The 23,986-nt window shown below is 40.6% G+C and overlaps 2 protein-coding genes across 3 annotated transcripts in view; one reads left to right on the top strand and one right to left on the bottom strand.

Moving 5' to 3' along the window:
• ino80 (INO80 complex ATPase subunit) overlaps positions 1-13,661 on the top strand; it is a 52,249-nt gene extending 38,588 nt beyond the window's left edge. Inside the window, exons 29-37 of one of the 2 annotated variants that reach the window (XM_042503253.1) lie at positions 4,902-4,996; positions 5,511-5,583; positions 6,173-6,331; positions 6,811-6,913; positions 7,027-7,115; positions 8,049-8,204; positions 9,325-9,496; positions 11,913-12,128; positions 12,701-13,661. In XM_042503253.1, the coding sequence (XP_042359187.1) occupies positions 4,902-4,996; positions 5,511-5,583; positions 6,173-6,331; positions 6,811-6,913; positions 7,027-7,115; positions 8,049-8,204; positions 9,325-9,496; positions 11,913-12,128; positions 12,701-12,906 (1,269 nt within the window). In that variant the 3' untranslated portion in view covers positions 12,907-13,661. Of the gene's footprint in view, positions 1-4,901; positions 4,997-5,510; positions 5,584-6,172; positions 6,332-6,810; positions 6,914-7,026; positions 7,116-8,048; positions 8,205-9,324; positions 9,497-11,912; positions 12,129-12,697 lie in introns of both variants that reach the window. The other variant, XM_042503252.1, reaches the window with a different exon arrangement.
• A 6,289-nt stretch (positions 13,662-19,950) lies between these two features.
• Positions 19,951-23,219, bottom strand: chac1 (ChaC, cation transport regulator homolog 1 (E. coli)). The gene is made up of 3 exons (XM_042503886.1): positions 22,576-23,219; positions 22,417-22,452; positions 19,951-20,840 (listed from the first exon to the last, which is right to left on the bottom strand). The coding sequence occupies exons 1-3, from the start codon at positions 22,744-22,746 to the stop codon at positions 20,457-20,459; spliced, it is 591 nt and encodes a 196-aa protein (XP_042359820.1). The 5' UTR covers positions 22,747-23,219; the 3' UTR covers positions 19,951-20,456.
• Between the last annotated feature and the right edge of the window lie 767 nt (positions 23,220-23,986).

Genomic DNA, 23,986 nt, shown 5'->3' with positions numbered 1-23,986 from the left:
ATTTCAAACACGAAAACATGTAAGAAACAAACAGAAGAAAACCAAACAAGGAGAGCAAAATAGCATTTACAAACAAGAACAAGTATAATGCCACAAAATTAGAAAATAAAAATAAATAAATAATATGAATATCAACAAAGTACCAAAAAACCAAAACCAACAACAACACAAAAATAATAATAATAATAATAATGATAGTGATGCATTTGACAGTTTGGAGTTCACATGTCCAAAAAGGAGCTGAAGTAAAAAACTTATTTAATCCCACCCTTTCTTCATAAATCAATATAAATTAATTAATTGTCCAACTTCCCTATAGATATACTCTCATATTAATTATTACTTAAACTAATTTAAATATATAAATGAGTAACAATCAAATCAATTAATTAGTTATCAATTCTATATATTCCATATGTTTGCTCACATTAGCTTGTGAAAGGAGTCTGAATGCAGCACAAGAAAACTGATGTTAATCTAGGTTTCGAAGGGTTAAACAGTGAGCAGGATGCAGGCGTCCCACTGAAACTGGTTCATGTTCTTCTCGCTGAGCCCCACCAAGCTTTGTTCTCCGGGTCTCATGAGTCAGTGTTACGGGGCCGTTTCTGCAGCATGAGTGAGCTCATACAGTAATGGGAGGTTGTGACAGCGGCTCCTCGTCTAATGGGTTAAAGACGTCCATGAATTAAGTCGTGTATTCACCCAATCTGGCTTCAGTTTTCCTCCACCATATTATCTTTCTCGTCGGTTGGGGATAAAACCTCTGCAGATGGAGTTGATTTCCTGAACATGAGACTGTGACTGAGAGAAACAGTGAAGGAGAGGCTGATGCTAATCTGTGTCATTAGCGTCATTGTTTTCGTCGCCGGTCGGCTGCCGGCTCTTCTGGTGACATCACGCCGTCGGGTGATGGATCGTGAGGATCCGGGTGGCCTGAAGAAAAATAACATTGTTGGCTTTCTCTGGCAGCAGCCGATAGAGGAGCGGGGCCGCCAAGTCGCTGCCCTCCTGCTTGTGTGTGTGTAGCTGCTCAGACGGCACTTTGCTGTACTGCAGGTCTGCGGCTTACATTACAGAGCTGGCGGGAGTGCCCGCGATGACTCGATGGTTTTGCAGCCAGAAAATCAGCAGCAGATTTTTGTTTAGAAAGAGGGATACAGTGACTCATTACGCAATGCAAAGCATGGATGGAAGTGTGATTATATTATGATACATTCTGATTATTTCATTAAATGTTTCTGTCGTACTGTGATTACAAATGCAATGAAACAAGTGTCACCTGTGAATTAATGCTGCTTTCCATTCAAAGTCAGAATTTCCCTGTTGAAATTTCTGAGCCACCAAAACCCTTTTTTTTTTTTTGGGCGGGGGGGTCCCTAGTCAATGTCAGAGTGTAAGGACAGAGGGATGTCGTCTACTGTAAAGCCCTCTGACGCAAACTTTGATTTTTGATACTGGACTTTGTAAATAAAATTGACAAAAAAACATGACAGACAGTGACGAACTGATGTTTCTGTGGCGATCCCATGGATGATTGCGCCTTCAAGAGGGCCGCCTCCTTGCGCATATGAGCGAAACAGAGGAAAAACTACGCATAAGATAACAGACACAGTTATACATTTTATTTTTATACTTGGAAACGTATCAAATCATGTCATCACGTGGTTTCTTTTAAGTGTTCAGTACATGTACATGCCTGTGGTTTCACGATGACTTTAGTGTCTGCCATGATACTTTTAATTTAATTCAATTCAGGGCCTGTAATCGATGTGAGACGACATTAGTAAGTTAGTTCTGTTGTTTTTGATGGATTCTCCAGTATCAAGCTGGTAGATTTGGTTGCTGCTGTTTATAATGTGGCTCTGGAAGCAGTGATGATAGACTGGTTTGATGCAGCTCAGCCCCACTAAAGACTTTTGTTACAATGTTGACAATGCACGCTGTTGAAAAATGTTTGTATGGTGCCACTACTTTGAGTCCTTTTCTTTTTTATGTGGTATTTTTAGCTGTTGTTGAGTTGGGAACCGCCTGTGACCGTGCACACTGTGTTCCCAACATGAGCAATAAATACACACCGTGTCTTTGACGTTGGGGACCTGTCATTGTTTGGGAAGTCGACAACAACCTGGCTGGCACGAGTTGGTTTTCGTGTGGAAGACATTTCATTATGCCTCTCAAACAAATGTCTCTCCTCCCACGCCTCTCTCTGCTCATACATCATTTCAAGTTTGTTTGTAAGATATCACAACCATATTTTTTGTGACTAAATACGTCCTAATAAGCCGTGCACAGTTCGTTGAACTGGATTTACATTTTGTCCAGTTAAAGGTTGACCTGAAACTACACTTTGATTTCTAACAATTGCAGTGGAACACATTACAAAATCAGTGAAAAGCTGCAGAAATTCGGCAGTGTCACTCATGATTAACACCGATCCAAACAAAATAGAGGAGTAAATTGCCAGCTGTTGAGGTTTAGGTTTCAGTGTGGCAGCGCTACAGCAGGACTCAACAAGCTTTAAATCACGGCAGCTGAAGGTTGCAGAGACAGGGTTCCTGCAGATCCTTAAAGTCTTAAAAGGTATTTAATTCATTGATTCAGGTTAATCTGTCTAAAAATGCCTTAATTGGTATTAAAATGAAAAAACAAAATCTTTGAAATTAGTTAAAAATGCCAAGAAACGGGACAGTAGGATTTTATGAATTGTTTTTGACCTGACATTACATTGTAAAATCTTTTATCTTTTTATATTTTAACTTTTATCGTTAAATAATTTAATAAATTCCTTTTCTAAACTTGTCATGGTGGGAATCCAATCAGTGGAATCTCACATGTAGAGTGAGAAACACAAAGAAAACCATTTAGAAAGGCCAGATATTTCCCCACTTCTGCCGCCAAACCAAATATGTTCAGGTTTAGTTTGTTTAAGAAGGGACGGTGCAAATTAATAAATACATAATATGTAAAAATGCCAGAATAAGGAGGCCATTTTCATCTCTTGACAAGGTGTTACAGAAGGTTTCCTAAAATATAGCAAAGCAAAGGAACAAAGAAATACACTTTAAAAGACTTTTTCAAACACATCAGCAAAAAAGAATAAAGAGAAAACTTCTTTCTCTGGACCAAAAAAATCAGATTTTATGTTACAATAAGTAAGTAAGTAAATAAAACTTTATTTGTATAGCCCCTTTCAAAACCTAGGTTACAAAGTGCCGTACAAAAAGAACAATACAACAAAATATCACAATCAGAGAAAAAAAATGTCACAAAGAAAAGTAACAATCAGTATCAAAACTCAAAATAGAGTACATGAATCCCTCATAAAAACGCTGAGAAAACAGCTGTGACTGAAAGGCCTCAGTAGAGGTAGCCGACCTGACCCCTGGGGGGAAATTTGGGGGAAAATAATTCCTTCTTCAATTCTGGTTGTTCTAAAAATGAGTCTTAAACTTCATTCCTAGTAGCATTTAAAGAAAAAAAAGTCTTAAATCTAGCTTGCCTTAAGCTGCAGGATCCCTGGTAACAGATAATCCTCTGAGAGATCTCAGGTGATCTATTTCTCAAACTTTTTTGCTTCTGATTTAGACATAGATGAATATTTAAGATTAGGGAGGCTGAGTAAGGCTTTCTGTAAGAGCAACAATATCTGCTGGCAAGCTATCAAAGCTCCATTCAACAAGGTTAGCAGCATTTTGGCGAGCGCAGGGCTAATGGTCCCTAATGTGGTGTTCACTCAGAGCAGATGGGGCTGCTGGGAGCAGAGCCAGACTCACAGAAAGAGGAGGGCAGGCCCTGCCGGGACTGCGGCCCCCCAGTGTCATGACAGGGGTTCGAGGGGGGTCACGGAAAACATAATGTCGAATCAGTGATATCGTTGTTAATGATCACGAGAGGCCAGTTGTGATGTGTGCCAGTAATTGTGGCGGCTTCATCGGTTTTTGGGGGGCACCGACGTGTTTGAGTGAGGAGGTCGTGGGTTCAGGGCAGCGCTTAAAGAGAGATCAACATGTCACCTCATCACCGCTCCCCTCCCATCAGGCCTAACACCCCCACACACAAACACACACACACTCTTACACAGAGCAGCTTAGCGGACGTTCGGGGGGGGATAGAATATCAAATTCTGCATTTCTCGGTGTCTCTCCGGGCTCGGATTGTGGTTTCAGCTCCGGCAAATGCGCATAAGAAATGTGGGATTTTGATATTTTGGACGCAGAGTTTCTGTCAAAAAAGAAATTCTTACATTAAAGATTGGTATTCTTTGACCCTTGGAAGTTAAAAGTAGACCTGCAGGGTTTTTCTGCGCCTCAGAGGAAGACTCAAGTAGCAGTACATATTTGAGAACTTATTAAAATTTAGAAAAACCGTATCAGCTTCCAGTTTCATCAAGTTTGTTGGTTTCAAAATCAGCATTAAAGGTGATCCAAGAAGGCTTAGTTCAAGTCCATGAACTTTATTTCTGGATTCCACGCACGACTCGCTCCAGCTCTTTTCATAAATTTGTTTAAAAAAGTGAGTTTGTCGCTGATTGTACGTGACCAACATTTTCTAATATTTGAATATTTGGAGACAATCCACTAAACTGCAGCTGCACTTTACCTGATTCTGGCAAACAAAAGAATAAATGGGAGGCTTAGTGCGCCGCATTATTTTCTTATGGGTTTTCTTAACCTCTTTCACTGTGCTAGAAGTTTTATATGGAATGCCATTTAAGTCAATATTGAATAAAAAATACACCAATAAATAAATATGAGCAGGAAATAAATACATGGGGCAAAATTAGGCAAAAATAAATAAATAGAATATATCTATGCATGTATACAGTATATATATTATATTAGCTGATGTGGAGTTGAAGAGGTTAATTAATCTTTCTTAACTCTTTTGTCCCGTCTCTCCAGGAGTACATGGTCTATCGTAAGCACACCTACATGCGCCTGGATGGATCCTCTAAGATTTCTGAGCGCAGAGACATGGTGGCTGACTTCCAGAGCCGGTGGGTAGAGACAGATATGATCTACGGTGTGCGCATGAAACCAAACACCTCTTTTCACCACTAAATAACTGAAATTCAGACTTTTTGTATACTGCAGCAATCAGTGAACAGTTTAACATTACATGTGTGCGTCCAAACGTGAATGTGTGTTTTTCCTAGAGTCCACATGCTCTGGTTTACATTAAGGTGCAGCTCGTAGGGGTTTTAGATGAGGGAGTGGTGTGGTTTATTAGAGCGGCTTTATTTTTCTGCAATCTTCCATTGATATTGTGCATCATGTTTTATTTTGCATGCTCTTCTCTCATGCTTTGATAGGCTATAACAAACTATGTCATTGTAAATTATACCCAGTGTTTTGTCAGGCTAAAGTTTGTGTTGACATTTTTTAGAAAGGGTGTTAACGTACACTTAATTCCATGCCATGTTGCTGTACATGGATATTTCTACTTGCACAGATGTAAATTCTATCTTTTTTTGTGTGTTTTTTCCCCTTCTCCTCCACTGCCTTCCATAGGACGGACATCTTTGTGTTTCTGCTGAGTACGAGGGCCGGAGGGCTCGGCATTAACCTGACTGCTGCTGACACTGTGAGTCACACTCTGCAGGAAAAACTCTTCACCGACACAAAATCAAAGCTTAAAGAGTGCCAATATTTCCTAAATATGTCACAAGCCGGTGTTCATTCTCTGACAGAAATGACAGTTTCAGATGACCTGCATTAACATGTTGATATAATGACATTATAGTGTGTGTGTGTGTGTGTGTGTGTGTGTTTGTGTGTGTACGTGTGCATTGAAGTGGTGTTATGACTCTTATATAAATGATGATCTCTCTCTGTATGTTTATCAACATCTCTCAGCATAGTCTCCTTTTGTGTCCCTGTAGCCGCGTTCAAGTGGGATTAGTTTTCGGGACAATGAGGTTGAAGTGACTGTTAACGCGGGACATCTGTCATGTCAAAGGGCCGCTTCACTTGGGATAACACGTCCCTGTAATTAGTCTCAGGAATTACAGAGAAAGGGAGAGTCTGCGTAATGTTCGCGCTGTCATCGCACAGATTGAATCATGTGGGAAACAGTAACTACACAGCGGGATTAAAAACGGGCCCAGGGTGACCTCGACGTCTTCTTCATTGTTGTGGAAAAGTTACGATTTTTTTTTTTTGGTTTCCCTTAGGTTATCTTCTATGACAGCGACTGGAACCCCACAGTGGACCAGCAGGCCATGGACAGAGCGCACAGGCTGGGTCAGACCAAGCAGGTCACCGTCTACCGCCTCATCTGTCAGGGATCCATCGAGGAGAGGATCCTGCAGCGGGCCAAGGAGAAGAGCGAGGTTCGAAACACAAGCGCTCATTCGTACGACACACGAACCAGTTTGAACTACAAATGTCCTGATTACGTTTTTTGGCCCCCGATCCCGATCCGAGTCAATTGATGTTGATCTGTTGATACTGAGTCCTGATCTGATACCTGTATGTACTTGTATTATACAGCTGCACACTTCAAGTACTTAAAGTTAAGAAAACCAATAATATGTATGTTCTCTAGTACAAGAAAAAATGGCTGTATTCAAACAGTTCCTAAGGGTTTTTCTTCATTTTTTATAAAATAACAAAGTAAAAAAATGAAAATATATAAAATATTTTTGTATGGCTCTTATCACAATTCCACTTAGTTCAGCATTTTTAAAAAATAATAAACTTAGAGTTTTAAAAAAACTCTACTGCTGGATAAATTAGCAACAAAAGTAAATCGTGCTGTAAACATAAATTCATCGCAGTTCATTAATGTTTTTATTGTCTGTGTAATAAGATCCAAAGGGTGGTGATCTCTGGAGGCAACTTCAAACCAGACACACTCAAACCCAAAGAGGTGGTCAGCCTGCTGCTGGACGACGACGAGCTGGAGAAGAAACGTGAGCGTTCGACTGTTTCATGCAATTAATACATCTTAATTTCATTCCGTTTACTTAAAAGTAACCCTTGCAGAGAAAAAAAGTAAATATATTCATCGTGTCTTGTTCTGTAGTGCGTCAGAGGCAGGAGGAGAAGAGGCAGCAGGAAGAGTGCAGCAAAGTCAAAGAGCGCAAGAGGAAGAGGGAGAAGTACGCCGAGAAGGTACAGTACAACATGATCAGCAGGAACCGCAAATGTCATCTCTGTCTGCAGTGCATGGTCGGAAGAACATAGAACATATAGCAAAAACAAGAAAGTAATGAGGTGATCAGTGAAGGAAGGAGGTAATGGAGGAAGAGAAAGAGCGGCATGTAGATGCAGCATTAAGGCTGCATTCTCACTAAATCCGGTGTGGCGGTGAGGCTGCAGGGTGGGCCGAAAAAAGAGAACCGCAGCGGTCTGCGGCGAAAAGTTGAAACAGCATCAAGTCTTGGAGAAATTCAGTCTGATGTCACGCCAATCACTAAACCGGCAATCAGACCGGAAAGATGCCGGCAATCCATGGAAACAAGTAATACAGTCTCTTTCATTCATTCAATATGATATTGAGAAGAATAGATAAATAAAGTATGTATTGTTAGCTTGTGCGTGCTATCGTACAGAGGAGAGCGTTCACTTTAACAATAGTCTAATGATGATCAAATGAAATTCTGCAGATCTTTTAGTCAACGTAAACAAACTGAAGATAAATACTCAGCTAACAGCGCTAATGATCGATATCGAAGAAAAAGCCAGAGACTGTCGTGTTAAGTTGTTCTGAGCAGACGGCAGAATTAACTTTATCTCGGAGTCTTAAGGTGCAGAGCTCTCCTCTTCCCTCCAGCTGTCTGTACCAAAGAGTACTGTGAAAGTCAAGAGCGCTCACTCTGCAACCAAATGTGTGGACCAAAACATCCCCGAAGTACACCAGACAGCACACTTACCAGCAAAATTAAAAAACAAAACGAATTTTTAAAAAAAGTTAGCTTGGAGCAATCTGAGTTGACTGAGGGGTCTCCTGATGATTCGAACAAGGACCAAAGTGAGTGTAAAATGTTTGAAAGCTAACCTGTCTTCCCCTCCTCTCCCGCTCCCCTCATCTGTTTCTCACCGCAGAAGAAGAACGAGGAGTCGGAGAACAAGAAGAAAAAGGAGGTGAACCTGGTCATCTCTCACGCACCGTCAGCAGACAACTCCAACCTCTCTGCAGACGGAGACGACTCCTTCATCAGCGTGGAGATGGACTCGGCCATGCCCAGTCCCTTCAGCGAGGTGAGGGAACCCAGGGGGAGGAAATAAAGGGGGGAGAGTTTTCTTTAATTTACCACCTTGAAACTCTAGCAGATTGCGTTGATTTCTTTAAAAAACAAAGCAGGGAGCGTACAGTGGCTTAGTGGATTGAGCAGGCGGCCCATGTATAATGGCACTGCTGTGCCGCAGCGGTCGCGGGTTTGAGTCCAGCTTGCGGCCCTTTGCTGCATGTTGTCCCCTCTCTCTCCCCCTTTCACACTGCTGATCTGTCCTATCTAATAAAGGCAAAAATGCCAAAAAAATAATCTTTAAAAAAAAAACAAAGCAGGAAAGCAACAAGCAGCATAACAAGACATGGTCCAAAAATGAGCAAGAAACTGCTTTAAAAAAATTAAAATTAAAAGAAAATGTAAAAAAAAATACCTGAAAATAAGAAAAATATAAAATAAAAAAAAAAATCAAAAATATACAAGAAGATGACCTAAAAAGATGCTTAAAATAAAAAAATATATATTTTATTATTTTTTTTCTGGAACATAATTTTAAAAAGACTAAATATAAAATTATTTTAATTATAAATATAGTTTTTGGGATATTTTTCCCCATGGATGAATTTTCTAATATTCATCTCCTTTTTAAAAGTAATTTTGGGGTAATTTTCTTATCTAATTTCTTGCAATTTTTGGGACAGTTGATCATTGCCTTTTTTTCCTCGTGTTTTGAAATCAAATCATTTTGCTCAGGTTTAAAAGGGTCAAAAAGCAAGTTAATGAGTCTGAACGCAGCACAAGAAAACTGATGTCGAAAAAGGTTTCAAAGGGTTAAAGTGAAGAAAAAGTCTTAATATTTACTCCTTTTTTTGGTTATTGATTCCCTTTCTTTTGTTGTGCTACTTTCATCCTATTATCCTGTCACCTCGACTTGACCTCCTCCCTCTCTGTTTATTACTTTCTATAAATCATCTACTCCATCCCTCCTGCTCTTCCTCCGCCTCCTTTCCTCTGATCCCTTCCTTCTCCTCGTTGTTCCTTACACCGTTCCTCTATTGTTTTCTTCGCCGCACCGGCCCGGTTCCCTTGTTCCCTGTGGTGCTGACCCCCAGCCTGTGTGTATGTCTGTGTGTGCTCCTGTGCACGGTCAGATCTCCCTGAGCAGCGAGCTCCAGCCCGGCTCGTTACCTCCGGACGCCGACGCAGACGAGAGCAGCAGCGACATGCTGGTCATCGTGGACGATCCGGTGTCCTCTGCACCGCAGTCCCGCGCTACCAACTCCCCCTCCTCTGTGTCTGGATCCGTCTCTGACAACATGAACGGTGAGAGAGCAAATAGATTTTAGCCGACCTCTGACCTTAATGCGATACAAAGTCACTATCTGATAAGTCCCGCCCCCTCGCTGCTGTTTGATGACACCATGCAATAATATTCAGGGTTAAACAGCACAATGAGTACTTAAAAATTTGAATTTCTGTCATGAAAATGATCAAATCTATACAAAATCTAAGAAGACTTTTTAATTCCTCACACTTTGCCCATAACTGATGCACTAATGATGGTGTTTGTAAGTTTTATTTTGTGTCTGTCAACTTTAAATGAAGTGCGTATTACAATGATAAAACTGCATACGACAAAAAAGATCTTACTCTTTAACAGTCTTTTTCTGTAAGAATCCGTTAATAATGTTGTCAGAGACTTATAATACAAGTCTAAGCCTGTCAGTGGTAAAAACAAGCACTTATGGACATATATTGATGGTGCATAATTTCCCTAAGCAGCCTGTTTTGTCGCAGCACCCCTTTTCTCAATACTGGACTGATTTCAAAAATTGTCGTTCCAGTTAGTCACTCAGACACAAACACATGGGAGAAAGGGGCCTACGTTTGTTACCCTTTAACTTTTTCATATTGGCTCCACTTTGACCGCTACAACAACAAAACGCTGCTTAACACAAAAGTGGAGGATATTATAAATGTAACTAAGCATTTTGTTTTCTGTGGGGACTTTCTTTTTATACTCTGTCCTGTACTGTGACGCACATTGTCAAAATGTTCATATTTGGTGGTTTCCTAATTTTAGATCTTCTCTCTACATGTAATCTGTCTTTCTCAAAGCTCCAAACGTGCCAAATAAAACATAACCTGTATGTTATCTATGAGACAACATTATCGCGTTAAGGCGGCGTGGAAAAGCAAATCCGTGTGACTCACATGAAGGTCACTACAGAAGTCTGGTGTGTTGTGTTCACTATCAGAACTCGTGTTTTAATAGGCCGGCGTCCATTTAGACAAGTGATGTGTTGCCTCGTGTGTGTTATGCAGCTGATAATTCAGATTTATGAGGGTTTTATTTTGCCCTGGACATAATATTTCAGTATGTTCTGTACTGTGGGATCCAGACAGATAGTGAGCCTATAGTTCATATCGCCTCCACCGTATATCTGTCCTTTGGACGCGCTGCAATACGGTAATCCCTCCTAAATACATGCTGCTGCGTTGAAACCCATTTTGGATTTTTGCTGCCATGCTAAGAGGCTCCTGCCAAAGAGATTATTTTAAAAAAGTTGGTACTTTCAGAGATGCGAATGACGTTATAATGACAGGTTTGAAAGACAGAACGAAGGTTGAAATGAGGGAGCGAATGGTGAACTTGGACAATCGAGTGAAAAGGGAGGAAGGGTGAGATTAAGGCACGAAGGGAGGGTAAGACTGAGGGATTTGTGGAGGGTTTTCATCTGCGCCTGGGTGTTAGTGATAGGATAGGCTCATCTCCCCCCCAGAGGAGGGTCGAATATACAGCGTTTGGATGGAAACACGCAAAGAAAATGCAGACCGGTGGAGAGAGCAGGGAGTCAGAGCGAGGGGGAGAAGGTACTGGAGGGATTAAGGACATTACCAGTGAGGCACAAACTGGCTCTAATTCTGCAAACAGTACGGAAAACGAGAGCAATATTCCACTTTTTGCTTGAGCCTGTACTTAGTGTAATGATGAGTGATGATGAATGTGTAGTAATTCTTCTATATTACAGGAAAACTCACATTTCAGTATCTTTGAAGGTCTGGGTTCAGGCCAAACCAGACACAGCATCTCTCTCACAGCGCTGTTAGTGCTGTAATGTGTTGTTCGTGGGTTTGGCTATTCGGGGTCGGTTTATTTTGGGGGGGACAGAGCCTTCGCCATCGCTGCCCCGACCCTCACCTGTCTCCCACTGCCTCCCCGAACCTGACCTGCCATGTCCTCTAAACGTTTGTATTCTGTTGCATTTGTTTATCTCCATGTGCAGTTAGTGTGCTCAATTTCTTATATATATATTGGCATGTTGTAGTTTTTTTTAAATTTATGTTACTGTTTTTGCACCTTGTTTTTCTAATCATACTTGGCACCTTGTTTTGTATTATCTAACATTTCGATATTTTTATATTTGTGATTATTTTTTGACTATTGTTCTTCGTAGCTCATAGCTGCTGTAACAAATAGAATTTCCCCACTGTGGGACTAATAAAGGATTATCTTATTTATCATATCTGCTCCGTTCATGTGAGCATTACGTTCCATCGAGGAGCGGCTGCTGAATTTTGTGGGTCACCTGGTAAAATTCCTTAAACCGCTTCGGTCTTGTATGTTGTTCAATGTCAAACTGGTTGGAAATTTTTGACACTGGCCCGACCCTAACTGCTGTTGGCGTACATTTTTCAGATTGTAGTTTTTTCACTTGTGTTTCTCTTCCTTCCTCAGGTGTTTCTGCCTCGGAAACGATCAGTCCCGGCAGAGGCAGGTCTGGACGGAGTCGGGGGCGGCCTAAAGGATCAGGAGGCGGGGCGAAGTCTGGAGGGAAAGGACGCGGGCGCAAGTCAACAGCCGGCAGCGCTGCAGCCATGGCGGGAGCGATGGCTGGTGCGGCAGCTGCATCTGCAGCAGCTTACGCTGCTTACGGTTACAGTGTTTCTAAAGGTTGGTGAACATTGTCACAAATACATCCACGCTGGCGGGCTCCATCTACCCTGCACAAAAAAATAATAATAATAACACACCAAACAGTCTGTTTGTGAAGTTTGTCAGTGGTACGCATGGTGCACTTAGTGTTTCCTCTCAGTAAGAAATAATTCAATGTGTAACAATTGTTACCAACTGCAGAAACAGGATGCTAAGATGATCTGTTAGCCATCAGCAGCTAATTCAAAGAAAAGTGGTCGTTAATGTCTGCAATTTGGGAAAACTGAGATTCAGGAGCTCCTTTTTCTACGAGCAGAGGACGAGATCGGACACCAAATAACAGAGAAGGCAGATCATTACTATTGACGTGTTTTTCCATTGTTATTGTTTAGAAAACGCGGCTGACGCATGTGTTATATGTCATAGTAGAGGCTGACACTGTTGCGTTACATGTCATGTCCGTCACGCCAAAATGCAAAGGCGGAATGAAAAAGGGGATTTTGTCACGGCCCTAAAGTGCAATCTCAGTGTAAAAACGGCCGCTGTTGGTTTATTCAGAGAGTAACCGTGTCCGTCCCTCCCTCCAGCAGGCCTCTCTGCGTCCAGCCCCCTGCAGCCTTCCCTGGGCCGGTCCAGCACCAGCCCCGCCTTCAACCCCAGCAGGAGCTCCTCTCCGCAGGCCAAAGGAGGCACCTCCACCCCGAGCCCCCACAGACAGCTGACCCACAGCCACCACCACAGCAGCCACGGCGCCGTCAGGAAGGGCAAAGGCCCCGGTGGTCCTGGGGCTCGATAATGCACTCAAACTGCACTGTACACACCCGAAATGTGCCCTCACATAGACGCGCAACTGTCTTAGTATAGAACACACACACACACACACACACACACACACACACACACACACACACACACATAACTGACCTACTCTCACTGTGACGCCCTACGCCTAAACTAATGGGAATACAGTATAAATAATAACAGAGGCTTACTACCTGGAGGACCCTCTTCACACACACACACACACACACACACACACACACACACACACACACACAGCGTCATATGAAGGTACAGTCCCCTACCAGCCTCCACATTTCTTGGTCCAGTTTTATTTAAGGTGTCCGGGTCAGTGGACAGAATCTGCCTTGAGTATTTTTGTTTGCATTGTGACAAGAGTATCTCCAAGTGCTTTTTTCGAGAAGACGGACCGTACTTTTCTACTCGCGACAGGGAGCTCTTTGGATGTGCTACCGAGCTGCGACGCTACAACAAAGACGTGAACACACACGTAGCTCAAAGGGCTTTGAAATGTTTGCCAGTTTAGGGAGGCAAAGGAGTTTCTGTCAAATGCACTGAGCCAAGTCTTCCGTTTGTTTTCCGCTGTTGTTGATTCTAATAAATGTGCATTAGGTTATTTAATTGTTCTGTAGATATGCTCAGTGCAAACTGGTGGACGATTCTACATTTCACAGAGCTTAAAGAAATACTTCACCCTCCTCATAATTTGAATATCAGTTACTCACCCTGTGTTGCGCTGAATTCCTAAAGAAAACTTTGCTTTTCTTGCAAGCCTCCAAAGTGAACGAAGAATCCAAAAAATGGTCACGGGGGCCTACATCAACAGCAAAACTACATCAAAACATCTGTTAAACTGTCACACAATTCACGCAGTATGATTTAACTCTCATTTATTCAGTGTTAAAAGCTGAGTACTGCCCAAACACATGCATCTTCACTGAAAAGTCTCCTTAAAACAGATTCTGTTGACAAAAACAGTCATTTTACCTCACTGAACACGGGAGCTGCTTGTGTACTGCTGCCTCCATCAGTTAGTTTGTTCGTGTTATTGTGTGACATTTGTGTGACGTTTGTGTTCCCTCTGTGTACAAATAAAGCAAACGGATTTAAGCAGCAGTAGACCAGCAGCTCCCGTGTTCAGCGAGGTACAATTGCTGTTTCTGTCAGTGGAGTCTCGCTTGGAAGAGAAAATAGATGCGTCCCACTTTTTTGTTCAGTTTCTTGTCTGTTTGGGAATTTCTGAGCTGGATAAACGAGACTCGGATTATACTGCACGAGTTGTGTGAGAGTTTGTAAAAGGATGTTTTAATGCAGTTTGCTGTTGGTCAGCTGAGTTCAGACCAAAGATTTGCAACGAGACGAAATCGTTTTAGAGCGTTGCAGAGAAAAGTTGCAGTGGTGTAAACTGCTGGCTGACGGTGTCGCCTGTAACTCAGCCGGTCAAACCTCCAGCGGCTGCTTTTAGAACGAACGGCACGTCGTCTGTTTCAGCAGCCAATCGGCTTGTGGCAAAGTCGCTTACACTCCTGTGGCTGTTGACAGGTTCGCCGCGTCCTCACGCTGTGTCGGTGTTGAGCGGTAGGGTCGTTGCTGCCGCCTGCTGTACGTGCACATTCATCATATACACATTTCTCAAGTCATTTTGTTTATGTTTTCGCATCTTTATAACTAAAATGCAACTGTATTAGCAGGTTTCTCACTATCGCTGTTCTTATTTATATTTTAAGAAGCTACAACTTATTCAGCTATTTAAAAAAAAAGCCTTAATAGCTGGAAATCAGAATGAAAGTATTTAAAGTTGTTTTTTTTGGTCATGATACACAATTTTGTCTCGTCTCTTCGTTTCCAAATGGTCTCTTTGGGATTTTTCAGTCTAAAGATTTCAGTTCTTCAAGAATTTTCTCATTTTTGGATTCTTCGTTTACCGTGGAGGCATGCGAGACAAACGTCATGAATTCAGCATAACACAGGCTGAGCAATTGATCAATAAACGATCATTAGGGGGGTTAAATATTCCTTTAATGTGAACCCAAACCTTCCCAACCCACATTTCACCAAACAATACGTCTACAGCTTTTCTACTAAAGCTCCTATTTTTGTAATAAAACATGTGAGTACCCATAAAAACACGGCAGGTGGTAACATTTAAAAAATCTTTAGTCCATAAAAGGTATTCCCATACAGACGGCAATTAAAATGATATATTTTTTGTCCAATATGGGAAAATGAATGACTGGATAATGTGAGAAAATGAGGGGTACTGGATGATCCGGCTATGCTGCTAACACTAAATTTATGAAGTCACTCAAATTATTTGGTTGTTTAATATTTAAGTTATTTGAATATGTCAAAAATGGGAAATTCAAGTTAATTGCAAATCGGGTGTTCACGTGTAAAACAGTGTAAATTGTACTGAAGCCATTTTTATTTTTCAGAAATTGTTTCCTTTTTTGTGATGGTTCTCTTTAATGTCATCGATGTTTTAGGGAGAAAAACAAGGTTTGTATCAGTGTCCTGAGTTGAGCACTACATCTGTTCTAGGTTTGATTGTTTTGTGTTAATAGTGTTATTAAAATATGATGTTCTATATTGATGTACATAATAATGAGAGCAACATTTCCTCTGGCTTTTCCCTCATTTGCCTGTCTATTTTTATAGGTCACGTGTACATATGAAGAAAATGCATTTGCTGTTTTACTAACAGGAGGAGCCAAGACAAAATAAAAGAGTGCTAAATCAGCCTTTCTGCTTATTCTGTATTATTTTCTTTTATTTGGTTTCTGTAATACTTGCATTGGTCATGCAAATCTACATTTTTGTCTTTTAGGACAAACTGTCACCGTCAGTTGTTTTTATACGAGTCCTGAACTGAGTGTTTGGATACAGCTTCTTATAGTTGTTTTTTTGTTTGTTTTTTTTTTTAGATTAAAAATGGTGAAAATATCCAGGAGACAAATTATAATTATACATTTAACATTAATTACACTTTCTTTCTTTCTGTGTTTTTGGGTCATTTTGGGCTAATTTTCCAGGTCATTTCCATATTTGTTTTTGTTTTCCTTTTTTGTTGTTGCTATTTTCTTGATCATTTTTGGCTTTTTTTTCTCTATTTTTTCTCTCCTTTTTCTCCATCTCCATGTTTATTTTTGTTTTCTCTTTTCACTCCCTTTTCTTTCTTTTTCTTTTTTTCTTTCTTCTTTCCTTTTTTTTTTTTTTTTTTGCTAAATTTTGGTTAATTTTCTACTAATTACTGGCTTATTTTGGATAATTTCTTGAAAAGTTACCCATTGCCTCCTCCACATATTTGACAGGAATTAAGCCAGTCTGCTCAGGTTTCTAAGGGGTTAATAACATAATCAATAGCTGCAGTCCAGTAGCAGAGGCCGTGGTGTTGTGCATGCGGGTTCACTGGTGCAGCTTCCACACACAATCAGGTATAATCACTTTCACCTGTGCTTTTTCTGCTATGACAAGTCAAAGCGTCTGCTGTGAAAACGGCCTGTTCACCCCAACATTTGGTGAGTAATTTATAAACAAATGGATATTTTGTGGGAGAAGTATTTCATTAATTAATGCGCTGGAAACTTAACCTCGTCTGCTTGCAACACACGAGTGAAAAACAGCTCATCAGACTGTTATTTTGCTGTAATGTTCAGAGTCCAGATTCTGTGTTGAGACTAGTCACCATGATGATGAATCAACATCATTTTGTGGTCTTTGGCACCAAAAACACCTGCAATCACAGATTTTTAAAAAAATGTTTACGCACTAAAATAGGAACCTAAAATGCAGCAGACTTGAAGGTCACTCCAAATCTCTTCAACCACATTTTTCTCTTTGCATTCAAATCAAAATCACACTTTTTTTTTTTTTTGCAAAAAACCGCAGACACTTCTCTATATTAAACATTCAAAAATAACATTAAATAAAAATCTAATTTGGAAGGCCTCCCTCTGCACCCACAGGTCACATCCAGCCCTAATGTCATTTACGCTCAGCATTCAAAAATTACATTTAAAAAAATTCATCTGTGGTCTTTCCAGAAACAATGTCGCTGTGCCTGAGGATAATCGGCAGGCCTCTGCGGACGGTTTGTATTGGAACTTCTCTCTATTAGAGTAATAGTCCATCGGAAACTGTTCAGAGTGAGACCTCTGTAACTGGGACATTGTTTTTGGAACAACGTGCTGCTATTTGGTTTCCTAATGTACTTTTTTAATGTTTTGAGCAGCACAAACTAAATTAAACCTCTATTTTAGTGGGAATGGAGGTGGGAATGCCAAAGACAGATTTTTATTAGCACTATGAGTTTGTGAGAAAGATGTTTTTTTTGTGATTTGGGCCAACTGTATGAAAGGAAATGAGACATAATTCAAGATTCAACAGCCATTTATGGCATTAAAATATATATATATATATATATATATATTTATATATATATATTGCCAGTTCACATTTAGGATCTGAATTTGACCAATTTAATTTGAATTATGTTCATTTGAATTTTTTTTTTCGACTTGAAGTTTTGGATCTCAGTTTGACCAATTGCATTTGAGCAACCAGATTTTTTTTTTCAAAAGCTGATAATGAAGATATATATTTTTATGATTACAAATTGAGATAAATTTAAAAAAAAAATGCTAATCTAATCCAGGCATTTCCTATTTTAATTTTAAAGAAGAAAAATAAATATAAACACATAGTTTTTCGAAGTAAAACTTTTTAATGCAATGAATTAAGTGATGTTAAAATTTCAATATAAAGCATTCAGTGGCTGTTAAAATTAAATCATACTTGTGTCTCTTATTTGTTTCCATATAACTGACCCTTTAAGAAAATACATTATATATAATGTGGTCTTAACCCTTTGAAATGGATCAGTTTTCTTGCGCTGCATTCCTTTCCAACCTTTGAAAATTGGTTTGATTTCCTTTTGAAAATGTCCAAAAACAACAATGAGCAACTTGGCAAGAGATGTTCCTAAAATTGCAACAAAATGATTTAAGAAGTAGTTAAAAAAAAAAAAAAAAAAAAAAAGGACAACCCAAAGGCAAATTTTTTAAAAATTTTTTTAAAACAAAAAAAGAAAAAAAGAATAACAAATTATTATTATTATTATTATTATTATTATTATTATGGGTATTTTTCTTTTCTTTTTTTTTTTTTATTAATTCTTTTCCTCTCTTTTTATTTATTTTTTGATAAATTTCCAAATAATTTTCTAACTTCTTCCCATGTTTTTGTAAGAAATCAAGCCAATCATCTCAGTTTTCAGGGGGTTAATAAAACACATCGAAACAACCCGATAAAGTATTTTAAATTTTTGGGGCAGTAAAGGTTTAAAACCTCAGTCCTCTGAGGTGCACCTGGACTGACGTGGGTGTGTTTTCTCGTGGTTTCGGTGAGGAGGCCGCTCAGATCTGATCTCGATGAGCGCCGCAGCAGCTCTTCCTGGTGCCCTCTGACATGAGCTGAGCAGACTGTAAACACAGGACTTCCAGGTCTGGGCTTGTTCCCGGCCGGCGGTTATATAAGCCTCCGAAACTAGATAGACTCTTGACTTGAACCACGTCCAAAGTACAAGCTGCTCCGGCGTTTGGGAGCGCCTGATGTATGTTTGTATATGTGCAGCCTGTTCCAGCAGGCAGCTTTACTGCGTTATCTGATAAAGCTGCTGAGTTCGCTCTGCGTGTCGAAGCTCAACAACGTCTCAGGACAGTTATCAGTAAATCTGGTTTTTGGAAACAAACCTGTGACCTTTAATAATGTTAAAATGTGGCGGGCAGCTGATGTATCCGTGTAATCGATGTCATCACAGGTTATGACCTCAGCGAGAATATGTACCAACAGTTTCAACAAAAAGATTTATTTTCCCCACAGACGGATCATCAGAGTCACAAGTCCTAGTACGCTCTTTACCAAATGCAGTCCAAATTAACAATATTTACAAAATTATTTTTTTTTATTTGGATTTATTCATTGAAACAAGTACAACTGGACTTTATCATAAAAACTGGTGCTGATATTACACTTTCATAGCATAGAGGACTATTAGCCACAACAAATGTATGTTTCTGCCCGGTTTTATTCAATTTAACGCTCTCATATTGGAAAATGTCTTTCTTTCCCCAAGATTATAAAATATTTTTAAAAAATCTGAGACAATTCTTCTTTTAAAGTGATTTTGTATGTTTTTTAATGCTAAATGAAATAAATATATTTAGATCTGAGAAAAAAAGTAGGAAAAAAATATAAATATATTATTTAAAAATAAAATATTTTCCAATAGAAACGCTCAAGTCCGAGTGCAGTCACAAGCCTCCGGTGTTTGAGTTGAGCTGCATGTCGTTTTTGATTTTCTAAAGTCGTCAAATTTATGACCTGAGTCCAAAACTGCTGTTTTAATTTTAGGATTTTAAAGGCCTAAAGAGGTGTTTTCAGTCATCCTTATGATCGTCTTGTGCCGCTCAGATCCGTCAAAGGAGCCGTTTCAGAGTCGTGACCACTTTTATACTTCAGCCTTTGCTCTGCTTGGGGGCCACTTTTGCAAAATGACAGCCAGGGGCCATCGCAGTGGCCCCGTACGTTTCAAGGACTTTAGGACATTTTCAAGATATTACACCTTTCCAGGATTTTAGGACATTAGGTGCTGATCCAGGACGTCTGTCGGGGGATCCTCCACTGGCACTTTAGTTACATAAATAAGCTCTATTTTGATGCTGTTTTGTGATTTTTGGACATTTGTAGGATTGTGGGACATTTCTCTGAAATCTGATATTTCCAGGACATTTTTTGGATTTTAGGACACTTATCGGATCTGCTGGTACTTCTGATAAACAAGCTCTATTTTGATGCTTTTTTATGCACTCTGGCACCTTATTTATACTAAAAGTACAAGAACAATTCCCAGTATGAATCACTTTATTTTTTACTAGAAATGCTAAATGTTTTGAGGCCCCCCCGGCACCCTGTTGGGGGCCTTATTTGTCCCACATGTTAAGTGACACTGCTGTGAGGCAGAAACGACAGAAACAAAGACTTATTTTAACTTTTTATTAGTGTTTGCAGCTGGATGAAAAGTTGCCATGAGCAACTTTTGGGGAAAAAAAACAGGTTTGTAGTGATGACAGGGTTAAAAAATAGTTACAGCACATCATCCCAGCAGTCATTTCATCAACTGCACACAAGTTCCACCACCACGATGAACCCTCAGGACCGTCTGAGTGGACTGGACGGATCTGAACCGTGCAAATTCAAATTAAATTAAAAAACATAAATGTGCTTTTCTAAAAAGACAGAACTGCACAGGTGTCATTTTCTAACGGATGTACAAACGTGAACATGACGTCATGCTTCTGAAAAACAAAAACACTGAACATAATGCTTCCCTTTATCACTGCAACAGCGTTTAATGGATTCTCGTACGGCGGATGGTCGCGTGAAGCTCATCTCACAACATAAACACAGACAGACTGACGGGTGAAAAGCCTCCGTGTGTTTCATTTATTCATCCGCTCTTTACGCTCCCGAGACAAAGGGTACGAGCTACTGGGCCGCTAACAGATAGGACACCACGGTCAGCGCCGCCGCCTCGATGGAGAACAGGTGATGGTCCTCCACGTGCGGGCAGCTGGTCCTCATGAACTCGGCCAGCCGCAGCAGATACTCCAGGTTGTGGCCCGTCTTCCCTCTGCACACGGCGATCTGGATGCCGATCGCCTCCGGGCTGGCCGGCCCCAGGTACAGGGCGTTGTCGGACGTGGCGATGTACACCAGCGCCTGAACCGGGGGCTGGTCCCCACCCTCGGGGAAGAAATCGACCATTTTAGTGACGTAGCCGCCGCAGACCGTCTCGCGCACGTTGAGGTACTTCAGGGACTCCTCGATTTGAGAGCCGGTGACCTCGAACGCCACGCCCCAAGTGCTCGCCTGAGGAGAAGAGGAGGACGTGAGTTACTGTCAGCGGAGATTTCTCTTATTTTCTCTGCGGTTTCTACAGCGGCAGCAGTCGCTCCGTCTGCAGGGACTACAAGTTCAAGTCCCCGTCATACCAAGTCCTGGACACTGTCGAGCTGCCTTTGAGCAAAGCACCAAACCCCCAAACAGCTCCAGGGGCGACATCATGTCTGACCCCGTGCCTCCCCTCTTCATTAACCCTTTGAAACTTGGCTCAGCATCTTTCACAGGTGTTTAAACCTCTGGACTCTGAGCAAACTGCTCTGATGTCTTTCAAAAACATGGGAGGAAAAAAAGGCAATGAGCATCTTTGCAGGAAATGAAACATCCAACAAACTGCAAAAAAAATAGATTTAGAAAACTGTTCTTTTTAAAAAGGCCGGGAAACGTGTCAGAGGTCATTAGGGCTGTCAGCGATGCCGCCATAATTGTGATGCGATTAAAATCCATACATAACGCATTATTATTTACCTTTTTTTTTCTTTTTTCTTTTAAATTGCATTAATCGCAGGGCGATATTCCCATTTTAAGAGGCTGTACTGGGCTGATACTGGACTGGTATAAACTGAAACCAGAGGAATCCAGTGGTGCCAAACGTGTCATGCAAAAATAAGTTTTATGGGTACCCATGAGTCTCCCCTTTACGGACACGCCCACTTTGTGTGAATGACATGCAGTATTTCACTATCATTTAATCCCTAATTAAGATAATCTGGTAAGATCTGCATTACCTCGACAATATGGACTTCATAACTGTTTTGTGTAAAGAATGGAACTGAAAATGTGATTAAAAAATGGAATTAGCTGCGATTACCTCCTGAAATTCTGTGATCAATCGCAGTAAAATAAGATATAGTTTGACAGCCTAAATTATATTCATATATTTAAAATTGATCATTAATTAGTCATAACAGCTGGACCTTATCCCAGCAGCCACTGGGTGAGAGGTGGGATACACGGCACTGACAATATGAGACAACTGTTCACGCTCACAGCGTCACCAGTTCACCTGTATGTCTCTGGACGTGGGAGGACACCTGAGGACACGGAAAAGCATTGTTTTCCTTTTCCCCAATTTTGAATTATTATTTTTTTTTTTACAAATTTCTTGTCAATTTCTGTTGTCACATCGTTTTTTGTTGCTCATTGCCTTCTTCCCATGTTTTTTTTTTTTTTTAAGAAATCAATTTGCTCAGGTTTTAATGGGTTTAAGCACGTGTGTAGTGTCAATGTCCCATTTTTGTGGACTGACAAAATATGAAATAAAGCAAATTTATTTTTCATCCTTTTTAATTAATACTTCACTTTGTGTAAAAATATTATTATTGATTGTTTAATTATTGACCTTAAACAATCTTCATCACTAATGTATGTAAACATATGTGTCAGCGTTCATTTATCTATTATTATAAGTCTATTTAAGTATTTTCCAACTTTTGATTTTGAAATTTTCATGCCAATAAACACGTCTGAATTTAAAAAAACCAAAAAAAAAAACCCCAAAAAAACGTCACCAACGACTGAAAAGGAAGCAGGACTTTCCACTTACGTCATCGTCTTCAATCAGCGTCACCACTCTTCCGGGCTGCGGACAGAGGGACAGAAACGGGTCACGTCATGGACAACGCCTGATCTGAGTATGTCTGTCTCAAAGCAACAACATCACGTACCAAAAATAAGACAAATAAACACATTTTAAGCGTCTCACCATCTCGTCGGTGCCGCGGTGGAAGTTGTCTCCGTGCCAGAATCGTCTCTTGTAGCCTTGAATGTAGCCGACCTGGCTCCTCTTGTACTTAAAGTCAGGCTTCCACACCAGAGACCCGTACCCGAAGATCCACAGGCTGCTTTTCCCGGCGATGATGTCTTGAGGCTTCATTGTGTTTTAAGACGATGATGGATCGATGGATTTTTATTCAAATTTAACGGTGTTTATAAGTAGCTAAGGTGACTAGCTAGCTAGCGTTAGCTTCCTCCGGTCCAGGAGCAGCGGTACCGGCTGGCTCGCAGGTATACCGCGGACGGTATTCGAGCCCAACTGCTTGGCAGTTGCGAAGATGGAGTTTCGCAGTTGGTTTTGCCTTGCACTATGCATCGCCATTGCATCAGAGGTGCCGCATTATGCCTTAAAAATCCATGGCAGCCGCTTTGGCCTTCAAACTAACGGAAAAAAATCTAAACGCGGCTCTGCCAGCTGCTTCGCCGGCCGGTGACGATGTAAATTTAACGTTCACGATTAAAAAAAACTAAGTTTAATGTAAAAAAAAAAAGGCGTTTCAAACACCTTTATGTTAATCTAATGGTCGTTAAACGACGGTTTGAACCGTTTCTCCGATAACATGGCGCAGCGGTGCTTTCTTATTTATACAGTCCAGTTCAGGTGGGCGATACCATGTCAGCGCTTTTAACCAATAAGATCCTAATCTCTAACATGTTATATCCAATCAGGTTTCAGTGCGCCGAATAGGGCGGGACTTCAAACCAAACCGGCTACAGCATTGGCTAAAATTTGACACCTATGTTTCACCATGATTCGCCAATGAAGTGCCAATCCAACAGACTCCATTTCTGATTGGTCGCCTGTGTTGTCACTCTCTGTATATATTTCCATATGGCCTAGACTGGAGCTGGCTGATGCAACTTCCCACAGCATTTCAGGCCCATAGCAGCAACCAAAGCAACATACCAAGACATTGCATCAGATTTGTTCCAGGAGAGAGAGGCCTATATTAGGCCATATATACTATTTCACAATATATGCCGCAAAGAAAACAATATAACATTATATTTTAGGTTTGACATAACATAAACTGAATAAATAAATCTGCCTGTGGGAATTAGGCTACATGACCCTAACATAGTGCTGATGGAAATCACTCCTGACATGTTGGTAAAACACCCTACATGTGTGTTTGAATGAGCCAAGGCAAGTGAGGGCTAAAGTCTTAGTGTCACAGTTTAAAGATCTAATGTCAACACGAAGGTCAGTGACCACTGACGATCCTTCGCCATAACCACCACGATCATCACAATCATCACAAACCCCAGGAGCAAGGTGCAAAACATGTTCAAGGGAGGTGGATAGGTGCGTTTCTTTTCAGATTTGCCGTATTGTCACA

The sequence above is a fragment of the Plectropomus leopardus genome, chromosome 16 (genome assembly GCF_008729295.1).
Source record: "Plectropomus leopardus isolate mb chromosome 16, YSFRI_Pleo_2.0, whole genome shotgun sequence".
In the NCBI taxonomy this organism is placed as follows: Eukaryota; Metazoa; Chordata; class Actinopteri; order Perciformes; family Serranidae; genus Plectropomus; species Plectropomus leopardus.
Note: the sequence above shows the minus strand (reverse complement) of the source record. Positions and strands in the feature narration are given on the sequence as shown.